The sequence below is a fragment of the Apium graveolens genome, chromosome 3, assembly GCF_009905375.1.
Source record: "Apium graveolens cultivar Ventura chromosome 3, ASM990537v1, whole genome shotgun sequence".
In the NCBI taxonomy this organism is placed as follows: Eukaryota; Viridiplantae; Streptophyta; class Magnoliopsida; order Apiales; family Apiaceae; genus Apium; species Apium graveolens.
The window spans coordinates 8,483,020-8,510,119 of NC_133649.1; the positions used below are offsets into that span (position 1 = coordinate 8,483,020).

Sequence of the window (27,100 nt, forward strand, 5' to 3'; positions counted from 1 at the left end):
ATTAGGCATGGGCAAAATAGGAATTTCAGCTTGAAAAATAATTAACATATATTTTATATGTTCTAAATTGTATTAAAATTGAATTATATATATATATATATATATGTTAATATAAATATTTTTAGTTTTTTAGAAATATAACTACTAACTTTATTTATATTTTACATTAAAATTCCTATTTTACCCCTGAGTTGTAAATGTCAAAGGGGTGCTTTTTGCATACGAACTAAAAGTTAGAGATTGCAAACTGTAATTTCTGAAAATAGGTATACAGTATTGAATTTGGGTCAAAGGTAAGGAATATAAAATGCAATTATCTCATATTTAAATCATAATTCTTCGGTGCCCTTTCATCGTTTTGAACAGACAAGGTCCAAGCTGTTCCCGGTATACAACCTCTCAAAGCCCAATTAAGCCCAACCCAAAACTCACGTGCCCCTTTAAATTAAGACCGGCCAATATACCCGAGTAGCGGTTGTGTATAACAAAATCGATTTGTAGCTTTTTTTATCCAGCCAGCCAAGTTGAATAATAATGCATAAATTTGATACATACACAATTTTTTTTTTTAAAATTAATCAAAGTCTAATTAGAGTTTATCAAGTCTAGTTAAAACACTCGACTGAACTCAAATTTTTTATTAAAGCCTCGCATTTTCCTTTAAATTAACTCAATATACCCGAGTAACATTTATGTTTATCAAATTTGAGTTTGGAATTTTTTTTATAGAGTCGAGTTGAGTAATAAAGCATAAAATTGATACATATACATACATAATTTCTTATAAAAAGAATTAATCAAGTTTAAATAAAGTTTATCAAATCTAACTAGAAAAACTTGACTCAACTCGACTTAATATTTTTATCGAACCTGAAAATACAATAAACTCGAGTTCGTTAATGATTCAGAAATGACTTGGGTCAAAATGCCCACCCGCACTGCTAGCTTTCCTGCTTTAGCTCTCAAAACAGGAATAAAATAACGGGTTTTCTAATGTGTGCCAAAGAGTACACAATAAGTACCAACTCCTATGAGTTTAGTGCATTTTAATTGATTCTCTAATCATAAATATTGATGGACCTGTATTTACAAAAACTTCACCAATCAAAATGCACAAAACTGAGGAGAGTTACCGATCAAAATACACCAAACTTGCTAGCACACGTCAGAAAGACCTATAAAATAAAACTGAAGCACGCCCACACACAAAACAGTCCAACTATAAATAAAAAACACCTCAGCCTCATCAGTCCTCATCTACACACTGAACGACCACTAACAATGGCGGCGGCTGCTACTTCATTTTCTCCCTCTTCCATTTCATCTACTTGTTCATCTACTAAGCTTTTAAAGCCTGAATCCAAAACCCTAGCTTTTCCTCTAGGCTTTCTTTCCTCAAGCGCCTCGAGAACCGCGTTGAATTCGCTCAAGACTCGAGCTTTAGGGTTCGGGTCGGGTCATGGGTCGGGTTTAGCTGCTCGGATGGTGTCCGCCCCGCCGATTAACGCTCCGGTTATTCTTGATTTCGAGACTTCTGTTTTTAAGAAGGAGAAGATTTCTCTTGCTGGCCACGAAGAGGTAATTAATTGATTATTTAATCAGTTAATTAAATTAATTAAATCAATTCATTTATAAGTGTTTTTTTATTATTATGTTTTAATTTGATGTTGATGTTATTGATTGACTCTTTGTGAATATGTTATTTTGTTATGTAATGTTGTTGTGATATTGTGTAGTATATTGTGAGGGGAGGAAGGGATTTGTTTCATTTGTTACCGGAGGCTTTCAAGGGTATTAAGCAGATTGGTGTTATCGGTTGGGGTTCTCAGGTATATCTATCCTCTGTTTTTATTTATCCGCGATTTTGTTTTGTTTCGGATTGTATTGTTGTTGCGTAAATGTCACTTAGATAATAATTGGTAAAATTGCAAGAAGCTGGAAAGAGTTTGCTGCATTGTCAAGCGTATATTTTGTGCGTTTTTAGATATTAACATGGTTTAGTGATAAGAAGTATGTATTCTTGGTGTTGCCGAGTGTGGCATTGCAATAATTATATTCTGCTATGTATTTGGTTTTCAAGCTCTTGGAGTTTAATATAAGATATTGATGGGGCACTTCATTTTGAGTTCAAGGTGAAGAACTTGGCTGGAGACACCATTTTAGGATTTTTAATGCAAATCGTAACTTTTATGTTTCTTTACGAGGTGGATTGCATAACATGTTTTAGGACTGTGTTTTCTTCTGCTTAAATAGCAGAATAATGTGTTGCATATTATGTCACTTGAATTTTTGATGGTCATCCGCAGGGCCCTGCTCAAGCCCAGAATTTGAAGGATTCTCTTGTAGAAGCAAAATCTGATATCGTGGTCAAGGTGAAAATTTATTGCATTATTTACCCTTTACAGATGATGATTGGTTTCGTCTTCTCTGTATTCAATCTATTCTTGTAATGTTTTACAAAACAGATAGGTTTGAGGAAGGGTTCTCGTTCATTTGCTGAGGCCCGTGCTGCAGGTTTTACTGAAGAGAGCGGGACCCTAGGAGATATATGGGAGACTATATCTGGCAGTGACTTGGTCCTGCTTTTGATTTCTGATGCAGCCCAGGTTTGTTTCTCCTGTCGCTTTGAATAAACAATAGCTTTGTCAACTTTGACTAAACAATATTTAACAAATTACCACTTGAATACTCCATACTTGCATATAAATATAGACTTTTTTATTTAAGTAATTTTCTAATCTAGAATCAGCTTTGTGCTGGTACTTTTTAGGTTGGTTATATCAGATACTTTAATTGTTTATAAATTTGTAATTCTATTGTAGTCACACTTTGTGTGCACTTTCTGCCTTTAATTTCATTTTTCCTCCAGGTACATGATGTTTTTGGGTTTCTGAAAAAATATCATGTAAAATAATTCACAATCAGTCATCAGGTGTACATATTTGTCACCTTCAAATATATCGATGGAGATTTGAACAGTGGAAAATGATCATAACAAACTCTAGCAGAAACCTATGTCATCTCAAACAACCATATTGTTTTTGCTGTATTCTTAGTAGACACATCTCCAACCAGCTGAAGTGTGTTGGCATATCTCTAACTGTTCTTTATACTACTTCTGCACCAACTTCTGTATTTTCATTTGATTGCAGGCCGATAATTATGAGAAAGTGTTATCCTACATGAAGCCTAATAGCATACTTGGGCTTTCCCATGGGTTTCTATTAGGCCATTTGCAGTCATTTGGCCTTGATTTCCCAAAGAACATTAGCGTTGTAGCTGTGTGTCCAAAGGGAATGGGTCCATCAGTGAGGCGCCTGTATGTGCAAGGCAAGGAGGTCAACGGTGCAGGAATTAATGCAAGTTTCGCCGTCCATCAGGTCAGTACGTCTCCATCCTTGTGATCTAATTCCATCTTTGCCAATATACTGTTCTCTAAGGTTCTATGACAACTTTACAGGATGTTGATGGTAGAGCCACAGACGTTGCTCTTGGTTGGTCAGTTGCTCTTGGTTCTCCATTTACATTTGCCACTACACTGGAGTCAGAGTACAAGAGTGACATTTTTGGAGAACGAGGTAGTCTTTGCTTTAGAAGCGAATAGCAAGCACGTGGTCCTTCTACGATGGTGGCTAATTTCCTGTTTCTTGATGTGTAGGGATTTTACTGGGCGCTGTTCATGGTATTGTTGAATCATTGTTCAGAAGGTATACTGAGAATGGTATGAGTGAAGATTTGGCTTATAAGAACACTGTAGAAGGCATAACAGGAATCATATCCAGGATAATATCTTCCAAGGTTGGGTTATAACTTATAAGTAAATTTTTTATTGACTGGAGTTTTTAGTTATTTTGATGTTTTCCCTTCTTTACATCCTGCTTAGTATTTGTTGTTGAACCATTCATGACAATTATCTTTTTTCTTTATTAATAGGGCATGTTGGCAGTCTACAATTCATTGTCAGAAGATGAGAAGAAAGAGTTTGAGGCTGCATATAGTGCCTCATATTACCCATGCATGGAAATCTTATATGAGTGCTATGAAGATGTAGCCAGTGGTAATGAGATCAGGAGTGTAGTATTGGCCGGGCGTCGTTTCTATGTATGTTTCACATTCTCTTTAGATATAGGACTGTGGTATTGTAGTTGTTTTCTATCACCTAGCATATCAATTAAAATTTAAGCAACTGAATTGAAATCATTTGTTTTGCAGGAAAAAGAAGGCCTCCCAGCTTTCCCTATGGGAAATATTGATCAAACACGGATGTGGAAAGTAGGCGAACGAGTTCGTGCATCACGACCAAAGGGTGATTTAGGCCCACTACATCCTTTTACTGCTGGTGTGTATGTGGCTCTCATGATGGCTCAGGTAACCCTTCTTCGATGTACGAATATTTTAGAAGTTGGATAGTATTTGTTACTATGTATTCATGCACCTCAGATATGTATATAGCTGAATCACTTTGAAATCTTTAATTTTTTGTATCTTTGTCTTTTTTCAAAAACATATGAGGCCACATTCTATATAAGTACTAGCAATATAAGTATTATGATAATTTCGGGCCACAACAGGAGGGTATTTAGTGAACTAGTGGGAGGGATGATCTCTAGGTTATGGATTGTGCTCCGACGTGGATGGTATTGTCCGAATTAATGCAACTGTTTGAGAAGTGGACTGAGTCTATTAATATGAAAAATAGGTTCATCTTACCTAGTCAATTGTGACAACCACATGGAACATACTTTGTAAAAGCTTCTGATAAGTTGAAATATATGAGAATGGTTACTGACAAGGTATACTTTAATTTCCTTTTAACAGATTGAAATCTTGAGAAAGAAAGGGCACTCCTATTCCGAGATCATTAATGAGAGTTTGATCGAGTCTGTCGATTCTCTGAATCCATTTATGCATGCTCGTGGAGTTTCTTTTATGGTGGATAATTGCTCAACAACAGCACGACTTGGTTCAAGAAAGTGGGCTCCACGATTCGACTACATTCTCACTCAGCAGGCCTTGGTGGCAGTTGACAACGGTGCTCCCATCAACCAGGATCTCATCAGTAACTTCAAGTCAGACCCAGTGCACGGAGCTGTTGAAGTCTGTGCCCAGTTGAGACCATCAGTTGACATTTCAGTGCCTGCAGATGCTGATTTTGTTCGTCCAGAGCTCCGCCAATCTACCAACTAAGTGTTACGTGCACTTGAAAATAAAACCTTCATCATCTTATTATTAGTGTTTGAGTAGTAGGGTTTTAAGTAATAGAGCACTGTATCTTTACGTCGGCTGCTTGTATGTGGGATGTTGTTCTAATGTGTAATGTTCTCGCCACTAGGGAGAAGTTTATGTTTGTGATTCTGGTGGGATGATGCAAAACTACTTTCCAAGGAATGCGTATTCTGAACTTGTTAAATATGTTCATTGGTTTTCATATATCAATGATATATTCGTATAAAATTTAAGGGTCAAACCCAGATTTTACCAGAAAGTGGTGAGCTCGAAAGCGTTTTTGAAGCTTGTACTTGTATTATACCCCCCGGCACCAAGTCTTCATCAGAGGCTAACTGCACACAAGTTCGATTCAATGTTTTCACGAGAGGCCAAATGCACAAGTTTTGGTCCAATATTTTCTTGGTCAGATGAGATATAGGCTTGAGCTTGATATCTATATTCTTGGCGTAATTCTTGAGCTTTAACTCAGTTGTCGCAAAGTGTACGCTGTAAAATGTATCCTGTGATTTTTACAGTCTTGCATAATTGCATTTACTAGTTTCTACGCTTCCCCTGTATTCATTTCTTGGAGTTGGGGCACCCCTTGTCAGGTATTATTATCTTACCACTCAGATAGAAAAGTTTAATCCAGCCATACTTCATATGCAACTGCATCAAACGAGCACTCATGAGATATACCGATGGCCCGAAATCTTAATTCATTTTGATAAGTTTTATATCAAATTGTCCACCGAACTCGTTAAAATATATCAAGTAGCTACCCAATCTCCACAGTGACTCATTTAAACCACTAAAATACTAGTATATATCACTCCGTTAGATTTTTTAAAAACTTTTAACGAAAAACCTTAACTTTAAAAATTTATAGTCGTATATTTTTGTTGAACTGTCAGACACATAAAATTGATATAAACAAAGAGAGTCCTAATTTAAAGGACATATTCTTTTCATCTCTCTGTTGAATTTTACTCAAATTAATACTGCAATTGCAAATCACCCAACTTTTATTTTACTCGTGAAGATAACGATTATTTTAGGATCAATTAAACAGATATACAGATGAGAGATGCATTCAAATTTGTTGATAAATCATAATAATCAAAGAAATACACGGCAAACACAACACTTCTGTTAACAAATTTTAAAAATCTTACCGAGTTATATATATCAATATTTTAGTGGTTTAAATGAGTCGACGTGGAGATTGAGTAGCTACTTGATACATTTTAACGAGTTCGGTGGGTAATTTGATATAAAACCCTAACTCGAATGGCTCGAAACTTATACAATCATTTATAAGATTAACGCGAATCATCAAAATTGACAAGTCTAGAAATGCAATTTGAGCTATTTTTCAGTTCAAAAAATTAATTAATAGTTTTACATATTTCCATTTTATATGAAGTTAATACAGTCCGACCTGATTTTTTATACGTACATTGCACCTAAAATTTGCTGCAAAAATATTTGTAAAATTTCGATCAACTTTGCTGGACTCGAACATTTTAAAGATTTTCATCTTTAGGAAGTGCCGTGACCATTATTAACACCACTGCCGACTTGCTAAATTGAATGTTTGGGGCCGTTGGGGTCGTACAAGAATAATAATCACACATTCATTGTTAACTTATCATTATTAAGCTGCACGTCACATCTTATTAAACATTTTATATTCGTATTAATGTGTGACTGTGTCTCTATTATAAAAATCACCGATTTTATTTATTAATTATCCAAATAATTATTTTAATATACTCTGCTGATTCGATTTTATAATTCGAATAATCATTGCACTTTTTTCTTAAATTTATACATTTAGTTTAATAAATTAATTATTTTTATATTTTATTAAATACATCCAATTAATGTACAAATTAATTAATTCGAATTAATTACCGATTATCTGATTAATTACTAGTACCGATTTTTGCTTTTTTGAATAAAAGTGCTCTATTATAATTTCTTAAACAAATAATTTTTAGTTTTAAAATGAACGAAAATCAAATTTAGAAATTGGGAACACAAATTACGAGTTTAGCTATGGCATAATTACTCTACAAAATACTACGCCGAGCATAATTATCATTATATAACGATTTTATGTAAGGATGGTCATAAAAATTGGCTGATTTTTCATTTAATCAAAAATATTACACAGATTTGATAAATTATTTATTTTTCAAAAATTACCAAAAAAATCATAATCAATAATTCAATCGGTTAATTTCGATTTTTAAAAACTTTAACCATGTTATTAAAATTTCCAGAATTCTGCATTTATTATATACATTTATTTTGAAATTGACATACCGTAGTTAATATCGGAGTAAACACATTGTGTAAATATCGAAATTGGCGCCCCTTTCTCTAACAGATCCTCTTTCTCCTTCTATACATACAAATTATAAAAATATACTTACACACACATACACTCATCAAATAAATCGATGTCGATGCGGAGACGCACTCTTCTCAAAGTCATCGTTCTCGGCGACAGCGGGTAATTATTTACAATTTGTAAATTTTTAAATTTTTTGACCTAATTTTTGTATTTTGATTAATTTGTGTGTTTAATTACTTGAATTTTGATGTGTTTTTTGTTTTGTCAGGGTTGGTAAGACTTCGTTGATGAATCAGTATCCTTTTAATTGAATAGATCTGTAATGTGTTTGGTTTGATTTTGTTTATGAATTTGTTGAGATCGTTGTTTGTTTGACAGGTTTGTAGTTGAGAATTTGAATTGTTGATGATTGCGGAGGTTGTATTTATTTTAGAAGTTTTTATCGAGATTAGGTGGTTTTTGTTTAGGTTGAAACTTAGGTAGTTACTGGATGTACTGTGTACATGAAATGAAGTGATAGTATAGGTTATAGGTTACGCCTTTCTTTGTAAAAGAATGCAAGTAGTTTTGACTATTTAACATGCTATTTAGGGCAACGTATAGGTACGTAGTTTTGACTAATTAAATTTTATGCGAAAAGAGGAATCAATAAAAATTATATAGTCGATTATGTAGTTTAGTCACCTTAGACTACGGACAGAAATGAAAAATGGCTTGCAGTTTCAACAGGAGGGAGTATATTACTGTTCTTATGATTATGAATAATGCCTGGCAAGATGAGTAGGAAAAGTTGTGGTTATAATGTTATGGCAGTGCAGAACTCATCGTGAATTTGGTTTCCTTATAGTTTATTAAGTTGAAATTAGATGCAGCATAAACTGATTTCGTTTGTTGCTTGAAATAAAATCTTATCCAGAAAAATATCTCCAGGAACCTCGACTCTCAAATATAATTATTGTTTCTACTATCATCTATGATGTTGTGCGCTGCATTATAGGGTATTAATGTTACAAGCGATGTGAAATGTATTTTTTAAATATATTTCAAATCCTTTAGTCTTTTTTTTACCCTTAAGTTATGTTGCATTGGTAATTACTGTAAATTGTAACTACTTATAAGAAAGAAATTGTACATTAAAATTGCTCGCTAAAATTATATGAGCACTAACAGTGGTTCATACCATATTTTGCATGATGATTCGATGAAAGGACGATATTTAATGTCTCTACGAGATGCTATATTACATTAAGGACATTGAGTTATTAACAGGTTATAATATGGACCTAGTTGCATGCACATAGTTCTCTGATTTAGAATTTTCCTTTTAGACTGATAATGTTAGATAAGTAGGATGTCAGAGACCACATACTCAAATTGTTTAGCTCGGGCTTTACTGTTTAGTATATAAATGATTATCAATGTGTAACATGAGTACCGTTGTTAAATTTCTCTGTTTATTGAAAAGAGAACACTTGAAGATTAGATGTGATTATAAGAACCATGCCGGTATCTCATATTTAGGTTCTAAAATTCACTTTGTACTGTGTATCCCAAACTCGACTGAGACTTGTAGGTTGTTTTGTGGGTAATTCTGATTAGTTACTTGAAAATTGAACTAGCACTCATTCCTGTCCTATATACTATGGAGGTCACTTGCAAACATTAAATCACGACATCATTACTGGGATGTTTATCATGGTATTGTAAAGTAGCAACGTGGTTCTTTAACTCTATCTAGATATGTACACAAAAAATTCAGCCAGCAATACAAAGCTACCATCGGAGCTGATTTTGTCACCAAAGAATTGCAAATTGATGACAGGATCGTTACTCTGCAAGTGGGTTCTCCTACCTCTATCTCTATGGATTGCATATATGCTAGATGTGAGTTGCACTGAAGTTTTGCTTCTGGTAATAAAATGCATTTTGTCAACAGATATGGGACACTGCTGGGCAAGAGAGATTTCAAAGTCTTGGGGTTGCATTTTATAGAGGGGCAGATTGCTGTGTTCTAGTATATGATGTAAACGTCATGAGGTCGTTTGATACTCTTGAGAATTGGCATGAAGAATTTCTGAAACAGGTTTACTTACAAACATAGTGCATATTTATATCAGATTCGAATCATTCCATTTAATGAGTTGTTACCTGGTACATCTATGCCAAATTGCCAATATACATTACAAATCTGGAGATGAAATATAGAGAATGCAAGTCAGAATGAAATTTTTCATATCTATTAAGCTCCAATAAATAGATTTAATGTAAATTAATGTTATATGTAGTAGGGAGATTACAGTTGATTTAAGACTTAATTCTTATACAGTCAGAAATTGGAAATAAATATCTTAACTATTTCCTTGTTTTTAATTGAAACTCAAATTACTCTTATAAACCCCAATACCCCCTCCCCTCCCCCAAAAAAGGGTTACGTACTGACATGCACATGTCAGGTCCCATTGCGTCTATTTAGCTACTTTACATGGACATGTTAGATCCCTTTTGATGTTAGAATTAAAAGTCTCGTAATACTGATTAGTATCTTTTTAATTGTAGGCAAATCCAGCTGACCCCAAGACGTTCCCATTTATATTGCTTGGTAACAAGATTGATATAGATGGTGGAAATAGCAGAGTGGTAAGATTTTGAGTGCACTATGTCAGAAAATGCTTGCTTTAGTATTGGCGCCTATAGTCCCTGATTGTATTGAATCTGTGTATAGGTTTCTGAGAAGAAAGCTAAGGACTGGTGTGCTTCAAAAGGAAACATCCCCTACTTTGAGACATCTGCAAAAGAAGACTACAATGTTGATGCTGCATTTCTTTCCATTGCAAAATCAGCTTTATCCAATGAGCATGATCAGGATATGTAAGTTCTTGTACTGAAACTTTTCTAACAGACACGTACTACTAGTTGGCACATTTTTGTAGAATAAATGAAAATTTTCTGTTGTCATTTTTTTTACATATATGTGTAAGATAAGTAATATCTATTAAACTTTTTAATATCGTTCTTTCTGGAGAGAGCCAAGTTGCAGATAAATATATGTGAACGATGGCCTTTGATCACTTATCCTCATAAATAATTAGAAACTACAATTTTTCCCTGAACATGTTCGCAGAATTAGATTTTTTTAGTGAAGACACCTGCTACTCGGCTATATGCATAGTCTGCGTACTTTTACTGGATGTTGTGTGGCAATATCCACTTTGCTGCCTCCTATACTTAGCTGTTGTCTTTAAAATACGATAGATGTATAATTTTGCTTTTGTCATTGATCCAGGATATAATCTATTTCATGTATAGTACAATATTAATTAGATGTATAATCATGCTTTTGTTAGTGATCAAGGAATGAGTGTCATTTATATAATCTATTTCATGTATAGAACAACCATCTTCAAGTAGTCTGTGAACTTCACTTGGTATGGACACTGTGTTAACTCTTAAGGGAGTAGATTTTACAAGGCAGTTTCATGTTATTGTCTTTTCTCTCTGGAACACCCATTACGCGCTCACCCACTCACTCGTGTTGTTATTGGCTCTTGCACATGTACAAAGTTATTTGGTTGATTTGGTAATGTCAATTCTAAGGTAATGTCATTTTTAATTTGACTGCAGCTACTTCCAGGGCATTCCTGATGCTGTTACAGAAACGGAGCAAAGAGGTGGTTGTGCGTGTTAAGTGTGACACTGCATATGATTTGACGAGGGGCTATCTTGGTCATTTTGATTCCTATAGCTTCTTATTTTGTTGTGGTCATTTTTTGTAATCATTGTATACTAAGATTGCACGATTTCATAATCCTCAGTTTTCCTTTGCAAGGACCTCGGAAGAGTAGTAATTGTCATTCTTATCAAATTTTGTGCATGAAGTGTAGATACCTTCTATCGAAATAGTTGGTGACCATGATTTCCACTTATGATTAAGACTCACGAGTACCAGTTTACTACTGCTTCAGTGCTTTTGCTTTGAACAATATGTTTTGCATATTCAGATGCATATAGTGCACAACAAAGCAACTTACACTTTTTATCCATGGTGAAAGTTTCTTCCTTTTTTGTTGCACCACATCTTCTAATAGAAGCCATTGGACATTACATGTTAAAGGGATGCAGTAAAGTTTACAGGGTCATATAGATCATTCATCTAGATACAAAGTTGGCAACAAATTGATAAAGCTAAACGTATTACTTCCTACCTAATTGAAACAGAACATATCTAGACCCTGAAACTATCTTCTTGTCAACAAAGCGTGGAATATAAACAAGCAAATTCGTGTATGTTGTGGTGTATTGTTATTGGTAAACAAATCAGGTCACCCACCATATCTGAAATGACTCTAAATTAATTATTCTAAGAATCTCCCCGCATGTTCAAGTAAATTTTAATAATGCTCTCGGAACAATGGTTTTTAGTCGCTGTGCATCTTACTTTTATAAATTTAAATCATTAATAGTTTATAATTATTTTTTTAATGATCACAACCGGATAGAATTCTGTAAATAATTCAATCGAGCAATCAAGTTTCTTTTTTTGTTGCTAAACAATCAAGCTATCAAGTTGTAAGCTGTAAAGTCTTACTCTTTTATCATTGTATTATGAAAATAATTAGGTACTTTAAGCACATCAGAGTTGTTTCTCAACCAAGTTGCTGACCTATTATCATTACTATTAAAAATGTTATGTATTGGAATCGGTTCCAAAATCGTTAATAATCTCTCATTGTAGATATATACGTATACGAATTAAAAAATATCACATGTCATATAAGATGGTTTGAAAAATAATTATTTTCTTCAAGGCATCAGAAAATCAAATATAAAAACGAAATCACGGGTACATTCTTTTAAACGGGTTGTTTACTTCTGTTTATCCTTGGTCTTGATAAATAGTCATCAGACCCTCTATTAGCTCCAACTCTTTCGGCAATCACGTTACATACGTTCTTACACTTCATACTCAATCAAGACCTCTTCTTCCACTTAAGTTCTGTATAAATATTTCCAATTCCGATTTACACAACATTCTCTTTAACCATGGGTACACTTTCTTCACTTATCTTTGTAACCCTGTCATTAACTATACTTCTCTTCATATCACCAGCATCTTCAACATCTAGACGTGCTCTAGACAAGCCCGTCCAAAAATCGGGCTTTCGAGTCACCTTACGACACCGCGATTATGGTAAAAATCTAACCAAATTCGAGCTCTTCGAACGAGCAATCAAGCGCGGAAAAAACAGGTTACATAGGCTTAACACAATGTCATATTCCAAGGCAGCTACAACAAGAACAACATCAGCTGCTGCAAAATCGAAAGTACATGCAGGAAGCGGCGAGTATTTAATGGAAATTGCCATTGGTACTCCAGCAGAATCATATTCAGCTATTTTAGATACTGGAAGTGATTTAATTTGGACACAATGCAAGCCTTGTGAGGAATGTTTCGATCAGTCCACACCCATTTTTGATCCATCGAAGTCATCTTCATTTTCGGAGATTTCGTGTTCTGATAAACTTTGTTCAGCTTTACCTACGAAAACTTGCAGTAAAAGTAAAGATGCATGCATTTATCTTTACACATACGGTGACCAATCCTCGACAGAAGGCGCATTGGCAACCGAGACTTTCACGTTCGGCAAAGTGTCGGTTCCTAAAATCGGATTCGGATGTGGTTCGGATAACGAAGGCAGCGGGTTCAGCCAGGGTGCAGGCCTGGTTGGGCTAGGCAGGGGTCCGCTGTCCCTGATTTCGCAAATGGACGAGCCTAAATTCTCGTATTGTTTAACATCTATTGATGATGAAAGTAGTACTAGTACACTTTTCATGGGGTCAGAAGCTAAAAAATCAGATGCAAAAATGATATCAACTCCACTAATTAAAAATCCATCATATCCTTCTTTTTATTATCTTTCACTCAAAGGAATCACAGTTGGTGACACAAAATTATCAATCGATGAGTCCGTTTTCTCACTCAACGACGCGGATGGGAGCGGAGGCATGATCATTGATTCAGGCACCACAATTACTTACTTGGAAGAAAGTGCATTCGACGAATTAAAAAAAGAGTTTGTTTCACAAACAAAATTGCCAGTTGATGACTCAGGGTCTATAGGACTTGATGTCTGTTTCAAGTTACCGTCTAATGCAGACAGTGTCGAGGTTCCGAAATTACTGTTTAATTTCGAAGGAGGGAGCCTGGATTTGCCTGCTGAAAATTATATGATTGCGGATTCGAGTATGGGAGTGGTGTGTTTGGCAATGGGAAGTTCACAGGGAATGTCGATATTTGGGAATGTGCAGCAGCAGAACATGATGGTGCTTCATGATCTTAATGCTCAGACAGTGTCTTTCATGCCAACTCAGTGTGATAAGTTGTAATCATGTTTGATCATACTCAGTAGAAGTGTGTTTTTAGTTATTACAACCATTATGCATGCATTCCTTATTGATTTTTACTTTGTTTATATACAAAAAGAATTTGAGGCTAGCTGGTTATAAATTTTTTCATAATTAAAAAATAATACTTTGCTGGTTGTCTTCATATTGATCAACTTTCTTTTTAAGTTGGATACATTCATCTTAAAATTTTAATATATCAAAAAGAGGATTTGCAAATTTTACCTACCTAAATCAAATTGTATGGAAATAGTTACAAAATGAGGTGGCTCTATCTCTGGGCCTATCTGAATATATACAGGTTCTCATATTATCACTAGAAAAGTTACCATTTATAAAATATTGTGAAAAAAATTATAATAATATTTGGGCCCCTAACATTTTTTCAATTTTTTATTATATTCTAACACCTTTATAAGTCAGTTCAATGACTACTTTTAAATACATGGACACAGGTACACAATAATTGATTAGTTTAAATCTCACAATAATTGAGTAGTCAGTTCAATGACTACTTTCGCTAATAATTAAATATTTTCAAAATTTTATATATTCAATTATATAATAATTTTAATATATTTATATAAATATATAATTATTATAGATTTATAATATCAAAATAATAAAAGAATTAGAAGAAATTGTGGTCATTGTTTAGTAGGATGAGTTTTTTTGACAATTAGTATGATAAGTTTAGGTTGTAATTTAACGGGATAAAAAGACAAATTTTAATAATTTAACAATTTAGTAGTTTAATATACTATTTATTTTTATTGTTATAATGGGATAATCGTTAAACCAAAAGATATCAAGTATATATATAGAGTAAGGATCAAATGGTAACTCAATTTAAGTGAGTAACTTAATTTGAGTCGTAGATTAATTGTATATTAACGACCAAGATTCTTTGAAAACATAGAAAATAACGGGTGAAGGACAAATTTAGCCTATTTTTACACAAAATTGAAAAAAATAACCAATTTTTGAAAAGTTTGCCACTTTGGCCGATGGATACCCAACTGTCAGTGGAGTATCCATTTTTTATATAAGATATCCAACTCGCAGTGGAGTATCTTATACAAATTGGGATACCCACTCACAGTGGAGTATTCAATCCGCCAAAATTGACCACTTTTTTCCTAATGACTATTTTTGTTAAAAAATTTTAAAAATAGACTATTTTTGTCATTTTTTCGAAAATAACTAACTACTTAACGTTGGTATAAATTGGAAGGAGGTTTAAAATCTAACTTGCACTTTTAAACACCTTTTTATTGTTTAATTTTTGTATGACACATTTTTCTTTACTGTTCTGTTTTTTTTATTGTTGTGTTCTATTTTTATTTTGTGTTCTTTAAATAATTTTATTTTCAACTCAGGTATTTTTTTTCCAGAGTTATGTTTGTTTGTTTTATGTTCTTTCTAATTTTTCTAATTTTGAAATCCTATTTGTTAGAAAACGCGGGATAGAAAATACCTGAATAAAAATACTATTTTTTTTTTCTTTCTATCTTTTATCTTTTACTTTTTATAAATTTTTTATATGTGTTTTTATATTTTTTATACGTGTTTTTATTAAGTGTTCTTTAATATTTTGTGTACAATAATTTGTATGTGTTTTATAATTAAGTTTATTTATTTTAATGTTAATTTATTTAACACACTAGATAATACTTGAACACATATTTTTTGTATCATGATTTACTATTTTTTTATAGTATTTTAGATTTTTTGTAACATGTAATTAAAATTTTAGTTTAGAAAAAATAAACAATATAAAAAAAAATAGACCGTATTACAAAAAAAGTAGGTGTTTTGATGTGTTGTGTTAAATAATTATCGAATAAAAAAATTATATAACATTAATTAAAAATACATAATGCATAAAAATTACGTAACATTAGTTAAAAAGAACACATAAAAAATCCATAACATTAATTTAAAATACAGAACATATAAAAAGTATATAACATTAACTAAAAAGACAGAACACTGACAAGAAAATACACCATACAAAAATAATAATTAAAAAACATTAAAATATCTATTGAATACATAATTACTAGATACAAATATAAAATAGTTAAAAATTAGAGCACACGTATATAAAAAAATATAGAACACACCGTCAAAAATGCACACTCATAATGAATAGCAAAACTGTAGAACATGAATGGCGTTTATGTTGATAAATGTGTGTTATATATGTGTACCAATCATAACTAGTTACTAAGGGGTCATTTGTTAAATCTGAATGAGTATTTTCTGGATGATTAAAATTCTGAAGGAACGGCTATCTCGATGATTCATTTATTCTATTATTTGATAAATAATTATCTGACTTTTCTGAACAGTAATATATAATTATTTTTTTAATAATATATATATATATTTTATTACTTTTTTGATAAACACAATATAAAATAATTTTTGTGATTTCAATACAAAATGAGTATAATGAATTAAAAAAAATAATTATAATATTATATATTATTTCTTGTACACTCAATAATTTTATTTTTTAATATTGTAATAAATTATATCACACCTGTCTTTTAGACCTTTTTCAAATAATTTTTGATAAATGATCAAACTATATAATGAAATTAGCATCTATCAAAATTACTAAATATTATTTATATAATTTCAATATATTGTTTTAAATGAGGTTTGTACATGCAAAAATAAAAATAATATATAGACATTTTCAAAGAAATAATTAATAAATTACAATATTAATAAATTTATTGTATTTTTATTGGAACTTGCAAAAGAATGGAAAAATATAGGTACACTCGACATAGTTTTTTAGGTTGTGTCGTCGAGAATAATTTTGGTCTCATCCAGCAAAAAAAAAACTTAACAAACAATCTTAATCAGCTTATTTATAGCTCATCCAGTTCATTTAGTATGGTTCATGGGTAAACAAATGAGCCCTAAGTCTACACTCTTTAGAAATTACAATCAAGAAAATGCCTAACAAAAACCCTCAAACCCTAAAATTCTATCAACCTTGAAACAACCTCCCTATCATCTCTGAGGGGCTTCCATCGGCTTTCACCGGTGGAAAGCTCCGATCTCTTCTTCTTTTTATTATTGTTAGTTCATCACTGGCTTCCATCGGTGGAAAGTCTCAATCTCTTCTTCTTTTTATTATTATTAGTTCATCTCTTGTTAATCTTCAATAATTTCCCAATTTATTTGGGTTTTGTTTGTCTCTCCTTGTTAGAGTTTGTTTTTATTTGATTTGTTTGCAGTCCATCATGCCCGAGATTACAGATGTGCAGAATTTTCATGGTGTTGATTCGGTGATAAAAGTTTTTATGGTGATGCATTTGTGGTTGATTGCTCAAAACAACAATTGGAGGATTACATCATGTAGATATCACTTCAAAAAATCGATTGGTTGCCTATCCAAGAAGGAAGGACAGCGATATAATTATGCGTTTATTCAATTTCGATCATATGTGTAGATGCCGTATGACTTTTCATTATTGAATTATTTTCATTTTAAAAAAAAAGTTGCCCTGATACACTAATTACCCCTAACTATATATATATATATATATATATATATATATATATATAATAACCTATAACCCGTGCGATGCAAGGGCCAATTTTAACATAATATTATTATTTATATAATAATTTTTATAAAAATAAAAAAATTATAAAAGATAATTAAATAAAATATGATAGTTATGTATTATTGAAATTAATGATACATATATTTTTTATATTATACTTTTGACAGATCCAAATTTGAATATTTATTTTATCATAGGTAACCCGCAGCCGCTACTCTTCGGGTGCGCACTGGCTAAACCCTACGGGATCACGCAATAGCCTGCAAACCACCTGAACCATTATTATATTAAATATTGTTCAAATTAAATATAACAATTCTCATCTATTTATTTTAAAATTTAATAATACCATCACAATTTAATATTATATTATTAAAATCGAAAGAAATTAAAAATGTAACATAACTACTCATATTTTAATACTTACACCATAAATTCTTTAATTTATAACAAAAATTTTAGTGTACAAATCCTAAATTCAAATTTTTTTTTATTTCGAAAACATACATTTTTTAGTTATCAGTTTTTCTTAGACAAAAGGAATCCTATTTCAACATAACGAGTCATATTCCATGTTGGCTTATGTAAGATTGTAAGAGAATGCAAGTTTTGTGTTTTTTTCAATTTCATGTAGTTTTAATTTAATTTTTAAATATAGTATCTATGTTCATATGATATGTATTAACTATTAAGAATTAATTGATTGTGAGATTATTTGGTCTCCTACTCGAAGATAATTATATTTTGAATTAATTTTAGAAGAGCCAAAGATACATGTTTTTTCTTATTTTTAATATTAATAATGTTTTTGAAAGTCGTGTTAACTATTTTTTAGGAATGTATTAACCAAATAACAAATCATAATCTATTACGCTTAAAACAGCATATTACGCTTAAAATAGCATATAACATGTGCGATGCATGGTTTAATTTTAATATTTATTATATTATTATTATTATATTTACTTTTTAAAGTTAAAGGTAAATTATGAAATAAAATAAATAATTTTTGAAATTTAAGAAATTGATTTTCATACAAATTATTTAATCTTATTTTTTCAAATTTATTTATTAATTTTGCGATCCAAATATGTTTTTGATATACATGGCGAATGGAGTAGTGAGTCATGTGACAACGAAGTGTGAGTGTGGGAATTTTGGCAGGACTAATGGATGTATAGCTTGATTATATGGCATTTTTAAAATTAATTATATATTTATAGTCCCACGATGAACGAAATGTAGTTGGTGAGAGAGAGGCATACATTGAGTCGGCGTACTCGTAGCGTAAAATTTTATTTATAACGAAAATTGATAAGTGTTAGCCTGTTTTTTTTTTGGAAAATGTTAACCAATCAACCAAACAAAATCATGTTTTGCTTATAATAGTATATATTATAGATAGATAGATTGATATTATTTTTTTAATTTTTTCTTCTTCTTGATTTATTAATTATATTGTTATATTATAATTTGAATTACTAAAATTAATTTTGAAAGTGTTTGGTTTTCTCCGAAAGAGTTAAGAAAGAAATTGAGTGCAATTAGACATTAAGTTGGATAAGAATTTATAGAGTTGCTTAGCAAAAAAAAAGAATTCATAAAGTTTGTAATTATATTAGATACTTGATTTTTTTTATTATTTAATAAAATTATATAATTGTTTAAACTTTATTTTGGAAGGTGTTAATATACTTTTTAGGAAGGTGTTAACCAACCAACCAAACGAAACTATGTTCCGCTTATAATAGTAGAGTATATATTTATTAAATATATTGTTATATTATAATCAAAATTACTAAAATTAATTTTGAAAGTGTTTGATTTTCTAAGAAAGAAGTTGAGTGTAATTAGATATTAAGTTGGATACGAATTTATAGAGTCTGTAGTTATATTGATTACTTGATTTATATTTTTAATAAAATTATATTTGCTTAAATTTTATTTTAGAAGGTGTTAACATACTTTTTAGGAAGGTGTTAACCAACCGACCAAACGAAACCATATTTCGCTTATAATAGTATAGTGTATATATATATATATATTCGCTGTAATTTTTCGAGTAAACAAAAAAATTGTAATAATGATATATTAAGCGGTTAGATGACTTGAGCCACACATTAAAAAAATTTAATAAAATATTTAATTGTAGGGATCAGGACAGAGAGATTACATAATCAATATATTTTAAGGACATGAAATCAAACAGATAAAGTAAAATGCAATTTAAAGGCATGTATGTATATTAATATGCTAGCCTATAACCGATGTGATGCACCATCATTTTTATCATTATATATTGTAATTTATAATTTTAATATATTGATGATTGATTTCGAACCTTATATCTCTTTAATAATAATTTTAAAACTATATTTAACGGTTCTCATCAATTTGACCTAACGGCTCTGAATTGAGTGACCAAGTACCAACAACCAAACTTTCAATGTTTCATCTTTAATATAATAATATAGATGCACTAATTAGTAAATTTGACACCCTAGTTTAAAGGCAATAAGACGTGTTTGATGAATTTTCACGTAACTAGCTATGTGGCCCGTGCAATGCACGGTAATACTCTGGGTTGTGCTAATTAAAATTGTTTTCGCTATAATTGTTAACGATATATTTATGTTATTATCTAATGGATGAATAATTTATTTATGCATATGAGCACGAATGATTGAGGTATGTTTCCAATGGTGCACGCGCAGTAATTAATAAATTATGTTAGTATACATTTTTTGCCATTTTATAATTAAATGGTATTTGTAATATGTTAATGATTAGAAAGCCGAAAGGGAGCTAAGAGCATACATAGTAAAATAAATACAAGTTATTATGTGTGTAATGTATATCAATTATTCTAAATATAAAATAATTATTAATTTATTTTTTAATAATTTAATGTGTTTATGTGTTAACATGTGATTGATGGGTCATACTCCCTCCGTCCCCCCTCATTTTTTACGTTTCTTTTCAACTACTCGGCACGCATTTTAAGGTTTAGATATAATATTATTTCATAACTTATTTTCAAAATTTTCTTTTTCTGAATTAAACTTTAAATATTTAATTTTTATTCAGAAAAAAAAAATCTTAAAAATAAGTTATGGAACTATAGTATATAGAAGCCTTAAAATGCGTGTCGAACATTGAAAAAGAAATATGGATGGCAAATTAATCCGATCCGACGGATATCTGATCTGAAACCCGAAGTTTTGGATATACTGAACTCGAATTTTTGGATTTGGATTTGGATTTCAACTATACTGAACTGATAACCGATCCGAAATCTGAAATCAAATCCAAACCCGATCCAAACTCGAAACCCAATTAAAACCCGACACATTTATTATAGATTATAGATTATATGTAATATTTTAGATGTAATACATATAATTTACATAATTTTCTTGTATTATTTGAGTAATAGTAGATTATTATCAAGGTTGTCAATACTTATTTAGTGAATTATAACTTTTTATTTCAAAATTAGCTTTTATTATGTAAAATTGTACTTTGTATATATTTATAAAAATAATAATTTGAGATGAAATATTAAATATTACGTTATAAATATATTTTAGATATTACTCACCATGTCAACCCGTGCAATATAATGTGTTTAAATGCCCATTAGTTAATGTATTTTAATTTTAGCTATCATATGAATGTGATTAATAGTGTTTATATGTACAAATAATATTAAATTTGACTACATTATTCGTAATTTTGGATACCCGAAAAATACCCGATCCGATCGGAAACTCGATGGATTTGGATTTGTATAACCCGAAAATATTTGGATTTGGATTTGGATTTTACAATACCCTATCCGAACCCGACCCGTTGTCATCCCTAAAAAGAAATGTAAAGAAATGAGGGCGACGGAGAGAGTACTATATAGGCAATTGACGTCATTACTGTAAGTTTACTCACTGAATGACAGATGATATTCTCTGTCCCAATAATTTTCTATTTTGGAATATTCCAACAAATTGTTAATATTTCCTAAAATAGGATATTATCTTTATAATAACTCCAAAATTTAACCCTGCTTTCTTAATTTTTCTTCAACATAATTATTTTTTTTAATCTTTGTGTCTAACAACAATGTTAACAAACTATGGGATGGTGGGTATATATGATGTATGTCATAAAATGATTAATAGTGAAGTATAATTTGTACATATATGTAGAAATAATTATTTTTTATTTCAATGAATTTAATATAATATTTCGTCATTTCATTATGTTGGAGGACGAGCTTAGATTGATGACAAATAAGAATGTACGGGTATGTATGTGTGTGTGTCTCTGTATTAATTTATATATATATATATATATATAATTGTATGTATGTATGTGTGCACATTTTAATTATACAATAATTGATACTTTTTAATAAATGAATGACGAGGTGAATTAAATATTATATATTCATATATTAATGTAGGGGTATAATTATCATATGAATTAATTTGCTCAACAAACCTCCCTAACGATGTTAACAATCTATAAGACGGTGGGTGTATATGATATATGTCACATAATTATTAACAGTGAAGTATAAATCATACATATGTGTATAAATAGTTTATTTTATTTTTTATTTCATATAATTTAATATAATCTTTGGTCATTTCATTGTGTTGGAGGACGATGTTAAATTGATAACAAATAAGAATATATGAGTATGTATCTATGTATGTATGTGTGTATGTGTGTGTGGGTGTGTATGTATGTGTATATGCATGCATGGATGTATGTATTTATTTATGTATGTATGTATGTATGTATGTATGTATGGATGGATGGATGTGTGTATGTATGTGTGTGTGTATGTATGTATATATGTATATATGCATGCATGTATGTATGGATTAATGTATGTGTGTACATATTAATTATACAACAAATAATAATTTTTAATAAATGAATGATGAGGTGAAATAAATATTATATAGATATTAATGTAGGGTATAATCGCCATATTACATTATGGTCTTACAGAACGACAATTACTTAAATACGTTTAGGTAGAGCACCTCGTTTACACGCGCGCCAATGTTTTTCAGGGGGGTCCATCATGCAATCAAAAGAAAGGTTGTCCACCAAAACCGGAAGCAGTTATAGATGCTATAACAAAACTTCGTAAGAAAATATCTCGAGAAATCTATGAAGAAACCCCTCTGTTGTTGTATTATATATATAATAGATTATATTTTTTTGGTTATAAGGATATCTAATATAAATCGATTAATAATCAAAATTGATTAATATAAACCTTACAAATCATGTTCTTGTATGTGTCATGTAATTGAATATGTGTTTATGTAAAAATAAAAATTAATACATATAACTAACTGGTCAGTACATTCACGTGAAATAAAATAAAAGTTTTTATATATATATAGGGGACTACTCCAATAGAAACCAATTTTAGAATAGAAACTAAAAACCAAATATATTTTTAAAAAAAATTACTTCGAAATATTACACATATGGTATGCAAATCGATCGTTGAGAGATGGAGAAAAATACAGTAAAGTTAGATTTAAAAAAAACTTACCGTTTGACGGGAAAAATCAAATTAAAATGGAGGGAAAAGATGAAATTGTGTGTGGGAGGGTGCAGATTAGTTGAGTGTGGTGCTTTTAGGGGGAACATTAGATTATATTGATCTAATAGTTTAAATTAGTTTCTAGTTTTAATTTTAAGTTTAGTTTGTATTTTATCATTCCCCTATATATATATAATAAATTGTCTAGTTAAGTAATGATAAAATTTTGCATATTTAAATGTTTATTGTAATTTTATACGTTGTATGCTCATTTGTTAGCATATATTATAAAATTTCAAAATGTGATTACGTGACTATTGTGAGAACTTGTAGCAGTTAGGTCAAAAAAAATCAATTTGTACTTGATATAATGTTTCTCAATATCAGTTATTTCATGAGAATTTTTTTCAAATAATAACACAAAATAAATGTCAAAGGTCAAAATAATTTTTATTTAAACAAAATAATCAATTGAATTTAGTCGGTGTAATTGATTTCGGGCTAAAATAAATTTATAACTACTATTGATTCGACTAAAAAAATATATCACTGAAATGGTAATGCGTCGATCCGAATAATAGTATGGGGGGCTAAAACAAAATTTTATTTACTATTTATCTATGTTAAAAGTTTATATAACTAATCCACGTTATAACAAAACTAAAATCAAAATAAAATATGACCACTTGATACAAAATAATATATACTATTGATCATGTGAATTAAAAAAAGTATATATTTACCCGGTTTTAAACAAAATTAAAATTAAACTAAATATAATTAATTGGATTTGATAAGAGTATAATGTATTGGGATAGAAAAAATTAAAATAAAACGAAACATTATTCGTGTGCTATTGAACCCCGATAAAACTTATCGTTTAAATTAAATCATAGTTATATTACGTAAACAAACGTATAAATAACAATAATAAAATATTATTCAATTAGTAACATTATTTTTTTCAAATTAAATACCTCTAAATAAAAAAATTAAATTATATCTTTATTATAATATACCTAATGCGGATCTTATTCAATTTTTTGATAGTTATGGTACATGTACTATCAATTTAATATGAACCGTTGGATCTTTTTACAAATTTATGCGTACATGCATAATTATTATCAAATTATACCATATACAAAATTTTGAATGAACAAATTTCGAATCTTAAAAGTTGTATTTAATTTATATTTTAAAAATTATATAATATCGAAAAAAATCGGTGTATCGCACGGGGGTAATAAGTTAGTAATATTAAAAGGATTTGGACCGGTGAACAGTAGTGATCAAATTTGGACCAGTACTCTAATCCAAATTTGGATCACTTTTTAGTTCATGGTTGGAGAAATTTGGGGCAAAACTGTCCTTGAATTTAAGCCCACCGTTGGAGATGCTCTGACCATTTTGTATAGACAAAGGCTGTTTTCTTTGTGTTAGTTTTGAACTTTTGATTATTTCACATGAAATTGTAACACGTCACATGTTTGTAGGCAATGTTCAATGCAAAAAATTAATAGATAAAATATAATCTTTCAAAAAAGAGAGCAATCAAAATATGAACTTGTTGCCCAAACGGTACGATCACTAAGGAAAATAATAGAGTTCTCAAATATTATTATTAAAAAAATTCAAATATTTTATAAAGAGTAAATTTTCTCGTAATAAAATGAAAAGCCGTGTGCATATATATGTGCCCATCAATTAAATATCGACAAGTGTAATGTCAAGATATTTTATAATTACTTTAATACAAATTTTGGTTTACCCTGACATTACGCGTTAAATTATTTTGTACAATTAAATTATTTTGTATTCCAATTAGTGAAACTTCAACACCTACGTGTGTCACAGGCATATTCTTCTTTCCTTCGAATCGCCTGTGCGGCCTGCTCTCGTGCTTCTGTCACTGAGCAGCCCCGCTGCCCACACAGTTGTCGTCTGCCCAACCATCACAAGAACAACAGCCTTCCCTCACAAACGCCTATATGATATAAGTACACTATCTACCACAATATGTATATGAAAGTGCACATGACATACGGCGAATGCCAAACTTGATATTATTACCACAATATATACAAAGGATTCCACAATTACACCTAGATTTCCCCCCAACTCAAGTGTCTCCCACACTATTGCCTATAGTATAATACAAGCAATATGATATCACACAATATATGTTTACAACTGAATGCCTAACATATAAATAGATCAGCCACGAATTTGAACTCTAACTGCCGTGCAGTTTATAAAACTGTCCCCCATGCCTTACAACTGGCCCCTTGAGTGCCTGTCACATGTGCCCCTATTATTTGCCGGTTTACCTTCTCATCCAACTGCTATGACTCCTCAAAATCGTCAATAACCGTTATCAAGTGATTTGCTACTCACACAATAGCTGTTGCTAAAATTGTCGCATGTAATCCCAATAGAGCCAGTAGCCCCGATCGCCCCAGCAAACCAGATTGCAAGCACAGCTGTCGCCGACTAAAAGTGGCCATGCCCAACCGTCTTGGCTATCGTCGAGCGGCGTCTGATCCAATTCAGTTTGCCTGACTTATGGTGTTAGATATATTTGATAATGTCATGGCTAATATGTTTTATGTTTAGATTTCAGATCTTATTTGAACAGGACAAATCAGTACTTAACTGATCAGTACTTATACTGGACGTCAGGACTTAAGGGATATCAGTACTTATGTTATCAGGAGATAAGCATCAGGAGATAGATATCAGAACTTAAGTGCTGAAGGACGATCAGATAAGGGCAGTAGCTGATTAAAGTTAAGAAGATCAAGATAAACATAAGAAGAGATATGCATGAAGAAGGAATTCCGTAAAGAATGGAATACTTGGAAGAAAAGATATCTGATTGATATATATTAGGAAGCAGAATTATATTCCATATCAATTAGCGATTATCTTGTAACTGTGTAATATATAAACACAGACATAGGGTTTACACTATAAGTGTTATCATTATCGAGAATATTATTTACTGTAACCCTAGCAGCTCTCGTGATATTTTGTTCATCACTGAGAGATAACAGTTCCAGATTGTAACAGAGTTTATTGTTTCAATAAAGTTTGTTTTCTGTTACTTAAGTTCTTGAAGTTCGATTTGATTGTAATAAACACTGTATTCACCCCCTCTACAGTGAAAGTGTGACCTAACAAGTGGTATCAGAGCCTTCTGTTAACATACATACAGTTAAAGATCCAAACACAATCATGTCTGACACAGAAACTCCAACTAAGCCTACCAAAACTGAGGAATCATCAAAGACATCAATTCAGAGTCGATATGAGACTATCAGAGTTCCCATATTGAGACCATCTGAATATCCCATATGGAAGGTAAGGATGACCATGTTTCTGGAAGCAACAGATCCAGAATATCTTGATAAAATCAAGGAAGGGCCTCACAAACCTACCAAGCTCGCTGTTGTAGTTGCAGGTGAAGCAGCAAAGACTGTACCAAAGGAAAAGAGTGATTACAATGCTGAAGATATAGCATCTATTGCTAAGGATGCCAAGGTACGACACTTACTGCATAGTGCCATTGATAATGTAATGTCAAACAGGGTAATCAACTGCAAGACTGCCAAGGAGATATGGGATGCACTGGAGACAAGGTGTCAAGGAACTGAAATATTAAGAAGAACTGGAAGACAATACTCACTCAAGAGTATGAACATTTTGACTCAAAATCTAATGAGTCATTGAATGATTTATATGATAGATTTGTCAAACTTTTGAATGATTTGTCATTGGTTGATAAAGAGTATGATCTTGAAGATACCAACCTAAAATTCCTGTTAGCTCTTCCTGAATGCTGGGATTTGAAGGCAACAACAATAAGAGACAACTACAATCTTGATGAAACAACTCTTGATGAAATCTATGGAATGCTCAAGACTCATGAACTTGAGATGGAACAAAGAAGCAAGAGGAAAGGAGGAAAGT

General features: G+C 31.0%; 3 protein-coding genes across 3 annotated transcripts; all 3 read left to right on the plus strand.

The window, feature by feature from the left end:
* Positions 1–1,208: 1,208 nt before the first annotated feature.
* LOC141711589 (ketol-acid reductoisomerase, chloroplastic) lies at positions 1,209–5,412 on the plus strand. The gene is made up of 10 exons (XM_074514155.1): positions 1,209–1,578; positions 1,737–1,829; positions 2,307–2,372; positions 2,466–2,606; positions 3,153–3,380; positions 3,461–3,578; positions 3,659–3,798; positions 3,934–4,101; positions 4,213–4,368; positions 4,819–5,412. The coding sequence occupies exons 1-10, from the start codon at positions 1,282–1,284 to the stop codon at positions 5,185–5,187; spliced, it is 1,776 nt and encodes a 591-aa protein (XP_074370256.1). The 5' UTR covers positions 1,209–1,281; the 3' UTR covers positions 5,188–5,412.
* Positions 5,413–7,546: 2,134 nt separating this feature from the next.
* On the plus strand, positions 7,547–11,523 carry LOC141711590 (ras-related protein Rab7). Its single transcript, XM_074514156.1, has 7 exons — positions 7,547–7,729; positions 7,839–7,865; positions 9,309–9,408; positions 9,507–9,653; positions 10,127–10,207; positions 10,293–10,438; positions 11,192–11,523. The coding sequence occupies exons 1-7, from the start codon at positions 7,677–7,679 to the stop codon at positions 11,253–11,255; spliced, it is 618 nt and encodes a 205-aa protein (XP_074370257.1). The 5' UTR covers positions 7,547–7,676; the 3' UTR covers positions 11,256–11,523.
* An 886-nt stretch (positions 11,524–12,409) lies between these two features.
* LOC141711591 (aspartic proteinase nepenthesin-1) lies at positions 12,410–14,063 on the plus strand. Its single transcript, XM_074514157.1, has one exon. The coding sequence runs from the start codon at positions 12,611–12,613 to the stop codon at positions 13,952–13,954; it is 1,344 nt and encodes a 447-aa protein (XP_074370258.1). The 5' UTR covers positions 12,410–12,610; the 3' UTR covers positions 13,955–14,063.
* Positions 14,064–27,100: the final 13,037 nt, after the last annotated feature.

Bases quoted from the DNA above. Each gene is read 5' to 3' on its own strand.
- LOC141711589 (XM_074514155.1), top strand. From the start codon at position 1,282: ATGGCGGCGGCTGCTACTTCATTTTCTCCCTCTTCCATTTCATCTACT. The intron at 2,607-3,152 runs GTTTGTTTCTCC...ATTTGATTGCAG, and splicing joins TGATTTCTGATGCAGCCCAG to GCCGATAATTATGAGAAAGT. The intron at 4,102-4,212 runs GTATGTTTCACA...TTTGTTTTGCAG, and splicing joins TGGCCGGGCGTCGTTTCTAT to GAAAAAGAAGGCCTCCCAGC.
- LOC141711590 (XM_074514156.1), top strand. From the start codon at position 7,677: ATGTCGATGCGGAGACGCACTCTTCTCAAAGTCATCGTTCTCGGCGAC. The intron at 10,208-10,292 runs GTAAGATTTTGA...ATCTGTGTATAG, and splicing joins ATGGTGGAAATAGCAGAGTG to GTTTCTGAGAAGAAAGCTAA. The intron at 10,439-11,191 runs GTAAGTTCTTGT...ATTTGACTGCAG, and splicing joins AATGAGCATGATCAGGATAT to CTACTTCCAGGGCATTCCTG.
- LOC141711591 (XM_074514157.1), top strand. From the start codon at position 12,611: ATGGGTACACTTTCTTCACTTATCTTTGTAACCCTGTCATTAACTATA.